At 40.2% G+C, this 11,450-nt stretch overlaps 1 protein-coding gene across 3 annotated transcripts; it reads left to right on the top strand.

Annotated features, from left to right (window-relative positions):
* Positions 1-4,795: 4,795 nt before the first annotated feature.
* On the top strand, positions 4,796-10,721 carry LOC133479278 (chemerin-like receptor 1). Of its 3 annotated transcripts, XM_061776004.1 has the most exons (4): positions 4,796-4,906; positions 5,957-7,098; positions 8,922-8,965; positions 9,909-10,721. In XM_061776004.1, the coding sequence occupies exons 1-3, from the start codon at positions 4,855-4,857 to the stop codon at positions 8,922-8,924; spliced, it is 1,197 nt and encodes a 398-aa protein (XP_061631988.1). In that variant the 5' UTR covers positions 4,796-4,854; the 3' UTR covers positions 8,925-8,965; positions 9,909-10,721. The 3 variants fall into 3 exon arrangements, with proteins under 3 accessions (XP_061631988.1, XP_061631987.1, XP_061631989.1); XM_061776003.1 differs by lacking the exons at positions 8,922-8,965; positions 9,909-10,721 and having other exon boundaries at positions 5,957-8,885; XM_061776005.1 differs by lacking the exons at positions 8,922-8,965; positions 9,909-10,721 and having other exon boundaries at positions 4,840-4,906; positions 5,937-8,885.
* Positions 10,722-11,450: the final 729 nt, after the last annotated feature.

Raw genomic sequence — 11,450 nt, 5'->3', positions numbered from 1 at the left:
TTGCTGACCTTGCTTTCAGTAGTGAATTGTATTTATTTGACCATCTGGTGCCCGCTGTTTAACCAGTTCTGGTTCCCCTCATCTCATTCAACTGTGCCTCCAAATAAACTGGTCCAGTGAAAGGAAGCACTGTATGACTTATGCATTACCAGATTTTTTTTTCTGTCAGGCAAAGCCAAGGTTGATTATTCATAGCCCTCTGGTCTGCTGGAAGGCACCAGCCGTTGTGGTGGAAAGTATAAGGACCAAAGTAAGGAAGTGGTTTCGGTTGTTGAGGCTCAGCTTTTTTCCCCCCTTGTGTGCGGTGTCTTTTGTGAAAAGAAAAAAGAACACGTCAATGAGGCATAATAGGGGCAAGCGCAGTTGGCACTCATTTCGTCTTGAAAAACAAAATTCCCAACCTTTCCACACTCGGGGAGACAAGAATCTGATTACCAGTCAGCACCGCAACAAGGCCAACAAACCTTTGAGGGTTCAGCTCACTGCGGATTCCCACTATTTGTGTCTTTATGACGCCGCCGTAACTGGAATCCAAAAGTTCCATCACGATCGTGTCACTCATCCTGCAAAAGAAAAACGCTGTGAGCTTAACTGTTTTGCACTGCGCAGCTATGATAAGTACCGGGTGAATCACAGTACAGTGACTGTGGAAACTGCACTATGTTATTAGCGATCCAGTGCACCACACAAAGACATGCAGACAGTAGTGTGCATATATTGTTGTTTTGCATTTTGGGTTATTCCCCCACCTCTCTAAATTCTATATAATGAATAATAAAGCCACATACTCCAACTGCGTATATCATTCTGCTCTGGCATTCGCTTTAAACCTCCACTGGTTCCTTTGCACACCCAAATTGGTATTTGTGTGGTGTACACATAATTGCACGTTTGGTTGGTAAATCAAGAACTCTGGCAAAACCCTGGCCTCAGAAGGCGTCCCTCAAACTATAGCCTTGGGATGACTATTAATATCCCCTACAGACAGCAGCGAAATGCTGCGTCTTTTGCTTCTGTGAAAAGACTGCGCACCAAAATGTTTGGGGGATAAATCTTTGTGCAGAAATGAAAGCTGGTATTTGTCAAGAGCATTCAATCTAACTTGAAAAAAGTAGTCAGCCTGTCTAGACTTAAGCTCGAGCAGGCACAGTAGTTTTTAGGAGGTTGCTGAAGTTGACTTTTTGGTCGAGTTGCAGGAATATGGGGAAGTGTTGGTTATTAATGTGCCTGAGATAAAATAGTTGGTGATGGGTCTTCCCACGCGCTCCAAAAAGGGCGTTGTTCAAGTTTAAACTGAGCGTGAGCGGGTGTAAATGGACACAATCCCTGACGTTTAGTGTTTCTTAATCCCCCCTCCCCATTCTTCCTCCCCCTCACATCTGGACTATTGGCAGAGATCAGTTCCTGTGCAGTTGTGTTTGTATATTAGCAGGGGACTTGGTTTTGGGGTTGGGCAGGTCTTGGTAGCTTACAATGCAATTTTGATCATTTCACTGTTTTGAGCATCATCGTGTTCTTCCACATGAACATGCGGAATCAACAAATCTATAATCCCCATTATGAAACACACCTCTGTAAATACAGGGAATTTTCAAAGTCAAATGCGACTAAAATCTGAGTTCAAACTGCTAGAATTATACGTCGGACTTTTTCCTTTCCCTTTTTTTTTTTTTTTTTTTTTTTTTTTTTTTTTTGCATCAGTCGTGTATGGCGAGACATGAGAATATCACATCAGTGTACCTAAGCTCAGTTCATCATTTCACTCTGTGCAAGCATTTTGCTTTTAATTTGCCTTTTTGTTCCTTTTTGGCAACACTTATTCCAAAAGATCGACACTGTTGTGCAAAACGACTTCAGAATATTGCACAAGTCCTCAGCTCAGTTCAGCACGCACCAAAGGATTGACACCGTGTACGCGTTTTGCTTTTTATTTTGCTTTTTTCTGCAGCACAGTATATTATTACAACCCTAAATGCTCAGCGCTGTGTGCATGGCAAGGCATCAGAATATTGCACAAGTCCTCAGTAAGTAAGTCAGTCAGTGAGTCCTATGTAAGAACTGTATCAAAGACTCTGCATGTGTGTTTTTATTATCTTACAATTTGTGCCTGAGATTTATTTGAACTAAGAGACCAACTGGGACAATTAGTGTTAAGGGCGGAGGGAAATGAGAACAGAAGAACACAGGAAGCTCCATTGTCTTTTAGCCAGTCGTGAAGGTATGAGTGTTTTGTTGTTGAAACTGTTGAAACTGTTTTAAAACTGGTCAATTTATAGGACGTGAGGTTGAACTTTATATCAAGGTTTATTGACATTGTTGACCAATATACGATAAAACAGTTTGGCTCGTTTGTATTCCCTCGTAATAAAATTATCGAATGTGCGGATTCAGTATCAACTTCTAATTACTTCCATGGCTTCATATTTCTACACCGTCACATAGCTAAATCACACTGTCATGAGGGACACCGAGCATTTGACATGTTTTGCAACATTTCTCTGGCGACTTACAAAAAAAAAAAAAAAAAAAAAAGTTAAACCATCAACCCAATATCATGTCAGATGTATGAATGAGTGGCAAGTTGGGCTGCGAAAACCAAGAAAACTAACCATGCGGAAGGAAGTGTGACCACAGGGTTAAACTGAGATGCTGGCTGAAAGGTATAGAGCTATACTTGAGGGACACCAGCAAGAGATTGATTTTCCCTCCCTCCGGGTCAACACTCCCACTTCGTTCCATGCGTTCCGCTTGCCCGTCTTATTGTATATGTTCATCTGATCCTGTTGCTGAAGCGCTTATTTTTTTAATTCTGTCACATGGTGTTTGAAATGTGTTTGGCTTTTTTACGACGCCACATTGAAACACTCAATTACAAATGCTGTGTGACCTTTCAGCTAGTCATCAGAAAGAATTTCCATATGCTTTAAAATTAAATTAGTCAAAGCCAATCTCTTTATTTTTAACTCTTAATGATTTTTTTTTTTTTTCAAGGTCTGTGTTTTGAAGCCATGCAGATGTACGACATACCAATGTATCTGGTTTAGTGGATTACATGGTTTGCGGATAAAAGTTTGGATGGAGCCTCTCTGGAGATTCCAACATGCTTCTTTTTGGGCATGGCCTTTGACTGCCAAATGTTTCAGGAATGTATGGTTGTGTGAAAGAAGACAAAAGCGTTCCCAAGTGACCAGAAACATGCTGACCTGTCCACCGAAGACCTTTTTTGTTTTTTTTTAAACTTTGCCCTCTTTACTGCTGTGTACAATTTTGCCTGTCTGTTCATTTGTTTGTTCCTCTATCTATCCCTCCATTTACCACTCTGTCCATCCATTCATCCATCAATGTGCCCAACCCTCATCTGTCTGACCATCAATCGATTTGTTTGTTGATCTCTATCATCCATCCTTCCATCTATCTGTCCATCGAAATCATCCATCAATCTATCGTTCCACCCATCCATTTTGTTGTTCGTACATCATCCATCAATCCACCTCTATCCGTCATCCCGTCTATGCAGCTATATCAACCATCTATCCCTCCATCATTCTGTCCAGTTGACCATCCGTCTGTCTGAACCTTTGGTGGGTTCGTTTGTCCAACTATATCTTTGTCCATACAACCAGCTTTTCCTGTCTGTCTGTCAGTCTGTCCATCGATTTATCCATCCATCCAAAATTGTCTATTGGTTCGTTTGTCTTGATCTGTATACGTCTGTCCATCCATCCATCATCTACGTATATCTGTTCACCCGTCTGTCCATTGTTTCATTTGTCCATCTTTCCATTCATACCACCCCTCCATTGTCTGTCTGTCTGTCTCTTATATCTGTCTATCTGTCAGGCTGCCTCTCTGTCTCCATCCATCTGTCTGTCAGTTTGTTTTTCCATCTTTTTCATTTATCTAAGCCACCATCCATCCATCCGTCCATCAGTTGATTAGTTGTTATATCTGTTGTCCATCTATCTACTTGTATCTATCTTCATACCTATCCATATGTTTACCAGGCTGTCTCTCCGTCTGTCTGTTTTCAATTGTCAAGATCACATACTGTAACTCCAAACTTTGCAGTGTTCACCTACTCACGTCAAAGCCGGGAAGAAGTTTTGAAGACATCATTTTGTCCCTCCACGCCTGTTTTGCTTTGGACCGGACAATGTCCAAAGTAGAGTGGACAGCTGCAAAGATGTTATTTCCTCTCTCTCTCTCTCTCTCTCAAGGAACAGCTCGGTAACTCTAATTATTGACAGATGCTGTACACGTCAAAAAGGGTACATTACAAATACGTTACCTACATGCTCAGATGTCATTTCAAAGTACACAGCAATTAGAGTTAACCTCAAGCATGAGCTCAGCCCACGTTGAGGAAAAACACGTCGTGATTGGTGGAGATGAAGAGACACAGGTTGTCATCTCAACAAACCACAATTGATGATTCACTTTGTTTGATCGCTCTTGTGTTTTCACTTGTGGACTTTCCCAAAGGACAAATGTTCTTTCTTCAAAAAAAAAAAAAATAATAATAATAATAACTAAAATGAATAAAAACGTGCTGTGACAAGGCTCTCTCTCTCTCTCTCTCTGTCCTCAGATGACTTGTGTGTGTCTATGTGTGTGTTATCTTCCGTCCAACGTGGACAAACTTGTGTTTACTTCAACGGGTATCATAAAGTTGATCTCCATGACAGGAGCAGGGTGCACCCAAAATTATAATCACAAAAGCACGAGGGGGCGGAGGAGGGGGCGGGAGGGGGGGGGGGTGATTGGGGCTTGGTTTACGGCGGCTTGTGGTCCCGCCTGGATGTGACCGATGACGTCACATACTTTAATGAGACTGGGTCGAGCTTTGCAGCTCGCATGGAGCAGTCAAGTCAGAGCTCTGCTTCGGACACATCGACGCCAGAACAAGGTATTGTGTCTTTGTTTTCTTTTTCTTTCTTTTTTTTTTTTTTTACATCTAACGACAGTCAACATCTAGATTGGAAGTAGAGCACTGTTTTATGAGTTAATAATACGCATTCCGAGTGGGGACTTGGAATGGATCATATTTTCCCTCACAGAGTAATGACTTGTGTTGAGCATAGAAAGATGGAAAAAGAAAAAAAATTTGAAATATGCGAAATGCAATATGTGAAGAAGTATAAACGTTTTATAGATCGTATCTATAAAACGTCATCTGAGTATTGGGGGCCACAATTAAAAGAGAAATAACTAATGTAGAAAACTGTACACAATAATGTGATGTGAATAAAGTGGTAATATTACAAGAAACAAAACAATGTGACGAGAAAAGGGTCCTAATATTTTGAGAATAAAATTCTATTTTTTTTTTTAAATTTGAATTATAATACAAGAATAGAAGTATTTTAAAATGAGCTATTTGGGGATTTTTTTTTCTTAAGGTTTTAATTGTAAAGAGTGAAAGTCGAAAAGGTCAAAATAAAACGAGCAGCCTTCTCTCTAGAGACCTACCACATATTCATGATCAAAGACACTTCAGGTAAATATCATAAAATATTTTTTTTTAAATCACTTGTAGTTGATGATGGAACAAAGTCAACAAATGCTTTCGTCATGTGTCCTTCTTTCTCAAGAATACACACAAATGTTTGTACAATCACTTTAAAGTTGATGAGACAAAACACTGAATGTTTCATTGTTTGTTAAACTAACAAATTGACTTGCCCTTATCTGAACAAACATATGCATGCTTTTTTCTTGCAACATTACTCTATTCTCATAAAATCCAACCTTTTTCTTGTCATATTACAATGTAATTAGATTTTTACTTTCTTTTTTGTCATATTATTACTTTTTAATTTTACAACTGTGCTCTTCATATTATTTTTTTATTATTATCTTTTATGATTAAAATGTATTCTTGTAAAATTACAATTTCTTCTTCCCCCCCCCTTTTCTTTCATAATTGATAATGTTAGATTATCTGTTCGTGTCGCAGGTTTCAGGACAATGATGGACATAATGGGCGTGACGCCTTACTACGACATAAACACTTCGGACTCCAGCATCACAAATGGCACTTTTTACGATGACGAGTATGATTACAAGGACGACCACGCCGAGCTGAGGCAGTCCCTCAACATCATGTCTCTCATCGTCTACTGCCTGGCTTTCGTCCTGGGCGTGCTAGGCAACGGCGTAGTGATCTGGGTCACTGGATTCAAGATGAAGAAAACAGTCAACACCGTTTGGTTCCTCAACCTCGCTGTGGCCGACTTCCTCTTCACGGCATTCCTTCCTTTGAGCGTGACTTACACCGCCATGGATTTCCACTGGCCCTTCGGGAAGTTCATGTGCAAGCTGAACAGCACCATGAGCTTCCTCAACATGTTCGCCAGTGTCTACATCCTGATGGTGATCAGCATTGACCGATGTGTGTCTGTGGTGTGGCCTGTTTGGGCTCAGAACTACCGCAGTGTGCAGAAGGCATCCTGTGTGAGTCTGGGTGTTTGGGTCCTGGCTCTGATTCTGAGCACCCCGTACTTCATCTTCAGGGACACTGGGCCGTCATACAACAATGAAGAAATCATCAACTGCTTCAATAACTTCGCCTTCTCTGATGATTACGTCACACTACGTGTGACCCAGCTGCGATACTTCCGCCATCAGGCCATGACCATGACTCGTTTCTTTCTGGGATTTGTCGTCCCCTTTACTGTTATTGTGTCCTGTTACGCTGTGATAATCCACCGCCTCCGCAGGAACCGTACCCTGGCCAGCCAATCAAGTCGTCCCTTCAAAATCATTGCCGCTGTCATCACCACTTTTTTTCTGTGCTGGGCTCCCTATCACATTCTGGCCCTGATTGAGTTGGTCAATCACATGGCTGATTATGAGAATGAAATATTGGACCATGTCATCACTATCGGGGTCCCCATAGCCACCAGTCTAGCCTATCTCAACAGCTGCCTCAATCCGCTGCTCTATGTGTTCATGGGACAAGATTTCAAGGATAAAGTTCGCAAGTCCATCCTGAAAGTACTGGAGACTGCTTTCCAGGAAGAGATTTCCCGCTCGTACACCTATACAAACTCAATGGTCACCACTCGAAGCAAAGACAGGTCCCTTTCTGAAGCTGAGGTATAAAGCTGCCCATGTTAGTTACTGTACTTGTACATATAGCTGTTGAGAAGAAGAAGAAGAACCACCTTTTATTGTCATGAACATGCATGCATGCACACAAAATTTGCTCTCTGCATTTTACCCATCACAGTGAACACATTCACATGTTAGTGGAACACACTGGAGCAGGGGGCAGCTGAAGCGCCCGGGGAGCATTTCGGGGTATCAGTGTCTTGCTCAAGGACGCCACAGCCGTGAGTCCGGGGGATGTAGGCGGATGGTCCAGTCGGGGTCTTGAACCTAAGTCCCCCACAGTGGCAGGCGATGATCTTAACCATTGGGCCATTGTTGCAATTCTATATGACAAATAATTAGTTTTTGCCTCAACTGCTACTAATCCACAGCTACAATGTGATTACACTGGCTGTTCAAAACATTGTAACCAAGCTGTGAAGAATTTATAGGCTAAAACATTTTGAAATGTGTTTATTTCTATACCGTGCTGCAGTGTTCGCCTAGCTGGATGGTCACTTCAAAGACAATAGTAATGAGTTAGCATCGGAAATGATACAACTTTAGACTAACTAGGGATGTGTATAAAATTCATTTAATTGATTGTTAAGAATTTGGTCAGTTGAGTACAACTGATTGTCGTTAAATCGTGTCTTGAAGCTATCGAGTCAAAATGTAGTGCACTGCAACCCAAAGAGATGCTGTTGATTCAGTCTCAACTACTTTACAGCGTAAATAAGAACAGCATGACGTCGGCTATGGCAAGTTGAGATACATCCCTGCAGACCTCTGCTGTGGCAACAACTCCTCCAACAGTATTTTTCTGCTAAATACAACACTGGCGCGGAAACAGGAATTCCAAACATTCAGACAGATTCTCTCAAACCATCAATTTCCCCGTAGTCGATCCAGGAAATGTAGTCAAATGCCCGTTCCTAGTAGGTATTTACTGTATTTACGTATTGTTTTGTATCAAATTAAACTATATTAGAATACATGTTCAAGTGAAACTGGACTGCACAACAAAATACAAATTACTATTTTGGAGAAATGCTGCAAAATGGCAAGAACCACCCATTCATCCATTTTTTGCACCGCTTCTCCTCACAAGGGTCGTGGGCATGCTTAAGCCTATCCCATTCACTTATCGCAAGTGAATGATTGAGGCATGGAGTCTATTAGAGGGAAGGCCACTACTTGGGGAAATTATTGTAAAATAATTGTCATTCCAGAAGCCCTCACTCTAAAAGCAGACTATTTTTTGTTCGTATTAATGAATAAATCATACAAATCAATAAGAATACCAAATTTGCACTTTTAACCATACCATATAGTTTTAGTCTCACGCCATAACTGGAATAAACTGCATATCCTGCATGCTTTTGTATGTTGTTCATGGCTTTGTTAGTATCTTTTAAAGGCTTAACCTACTAAATGCATATTGTCGCTATCTAAAGAAAAGCAAAATGCTGAGAGTTCTTTGTTTTGTTTTCACACACACACACACAAACACACAAAAACAATAGAAATGACTTTACATAATTCAGATGGCCGTACATGTTTTTCATTGGCATTATACTACAAAGTGATTCTTTATGGCGGCTACATGATACATTTCACTCGATTGTTTGCCCCCCTCTTAGTAGTTATGGACTTAACTAGTCATGAGATGGCTATTGGGATATAAGCACATGACCTGTATATGAAAGCTTAATTGTGATGTAAAAAAAAAATGTAAATGATAAATACAGTATGTGTGTACAATAAAAATGGTTAAGGATTTGTTCAGTGAAGTTGGTATGTAACGTCCATTCATGTATTCTCTCTAGTGACCTCCAGTGGCTCAAGTTCAGTACGGACTCTGTAAAGCCATGTAAGTCTTCTTTGAATTCCCTATTAATAAATGTTATCATTAAAAAAATATATATATTGTCCAAAAAAAGCTATTATTTTCGTAGTTTTTGATATGTTAATTATTATAGTAGGCAATAAATAAAAGACAAAATACTGTAGAAAAAAAAGCTGATTTTCCACATACCCTCTATATGTACAATTTACACAGTCAATCCCAAGAAGTTTATTACCCATTTCTAATGTGCTTGTTTTTCTCCCTCTCCCCTTCGGTGTTCTTTTGGTGCAAGGGGCACTGTTTTGCATTTCTCATCATTTGATAAAGAAAATAGGCTGAAGCAGTGTCTGCATTCTACATAGTTAGAGGGTATTCCTTTTATTCTGCAAGTTAGGGATGTCCCTTTTCATGTTGCATGTGATGGGACACTGTGATAACAATAGTTTTTATGACATTTCAACCTGTGATTGTTTTGTAATGTCCGCTTTATGTCCATACTAATGTAAAGCCCTTCACAAATTTTGTCTCCAGATTCAAAATGTTGTGTTATTCCCATCATTTTTTGACGGGCTGCATCGGTAGGTTATTTGTGTGCACTGCAGCTTGCCAGCGATTCCATGATGCCGTGTGTTGCATTATGAAGTCTGCTCTGATTCCAACCAGGCAAATGTCTTTACAGAGTTGTTCTATCCTTGAAGATCATATTTCCAATCTGAACTTGCCAAGTCCAAGGCACCCAAAATTGCAGGTCTATCATGTGAATATTGTTATTGAGACGCGGCCATGGTCTTTGTCAGGGACTATTCCGGTCTTGCGTTGGCTCTGCTGTTTTCGGGATTTTTAAAAGTGTGTTTTGGCTCTTTCTGGTTCTGATCATCTTGCTTTATTTTCTTGGGTTACTCTTTACCCTTGTTTGAGTTGACTGTTATGGTTACCACTCGTTAAATTCTCCTATTCTTTCACACAGAGACACCACAAAAATTGCCGCATTGGAGCCGTTACCAAGAACCAGCATTTATCCAGTTGCACAGAACCCACAAAGCCGGATATCGCCACAACTGTGTGCAGTTTGACTTTGGTCACATCATCCACTTAAGACACCCATATTGTCCGATCAGGAAAAAAAATGCAGCATGCCCATTTGAACTCCATTGTTAACCAAAACAGCAGCACCAATGCATGTCTCTTCGGTCAAAACAGCAATGGTGTCAAAACAGCATCTCGTACAGGCAGTGTAAAAAGGGACAGCTGTGTCTAAATGTTAATCAGCCTTAGCCAGGGTGGGCAAAGTATGGCCACACACGTCACACTCCTTAATCCTTAATTCCTTAATCAAACCCTGCACTGAACAGTTATATGATCAAGCGTCCTGTAATATTTGTGGCATTTATTTCGTTGAGTTTTCTTAAAATTGGTTAACTGAATGTATTCATTCCTTTTTTTTATTGTTCTAATTTATTTATCTCATTGTTATTGGTTGATTCATTGTAATACAATTGATACATTTTATATACAGTATATACTGTAGTCCTATACAGTTTTGTGATCATTTTATTAATTGGTTAATTATTTACACAGTGATTAGCTGTTTTATAACATAAAATGAAATTGTTATAAAAATAAACTATATAAAGTATATATTATACAAACATTTCAACATTTCCCCCTCATCTATAAATGTACTGACCCATCTGTTTTAATAACCAAATGTGGCCCTTGAGCACAAACGTTTGCAGGATCCTGGTATAGGCTCAATCATTAAAGTCTATTCTAATTGTGACTGCTGTGACAACACTTACTACATTATTTATTTGGTCTATTCTTGCTGTCATGCAAATGTGTTCATGTACAGTATTTCAATTCATCCATCCACATTCTATAGCACTTCACATGGGGGAAATGGAGCCAATCCCACCTGAGGGTGAGAGAGGAGGCGTACACCCTGGACTCATCACCCTAAACAAAAGTCAAGAGTCAATATTCAAAACAAGACCAAAACTAGATGCACTGTCGAAATACTTAACAATTGTTCATTCTGATTCTTTTTTTTTCCCTTGAAAGATTGAGAAATTATTTGGACAGCAGCGAGATTGGACAGGCCTCAAATTCTAGAACATGATGGACACACAAAGGAAAGCTTACCGAGGAGCAGGGAGGTTTACACGGAATGCTTGGCTGATGATGGCAAAACTGGGAATCTTGCGAGTAACTGGAAGCATATGTGAAGGATCAAGGCATTGATACAAGCAGACAGCAGGACGAGAACTGAAGTCAAGTTTGTTTATATAGCCCTTGGTCACAAAAGAGTCTCTCAAGGGCTTCACATGGTCTAACCCCCCCAGACGGACAAGAAAAAACTCAAAGAAACACATTTAAGAAAAAAACACGTTTAGAAGAAATCACAGATGGATGGATAATTCTTCCAGGATGACCAGGCCGAAATAGCAAGTGGGCACCTCTAATCACATATATTAAATAGATGCTCGCTCGCTTGCTCTCTCTCTCTCTC

This window comes from Phyllopteryx taeniolatus, chromosome 6 (genome assembly GCF_024500385.1).
Source record: "Phyllopteryx taeniolatus isolate TA_2022b chromosome 6, UOR_Ptae_1.2, whole genome shotgun sequence".
NCBI classification, from domain to species: Eukaryota; Metazoa; Chordata; class Actinopteri; order Syngnathiformes; family Syngnathidae; genus Phyllopteryx; species Phyllopteryx taeniolatus.
This window is presented reverse-complemented; position numbering and strand designations above follow the sequence as displayed.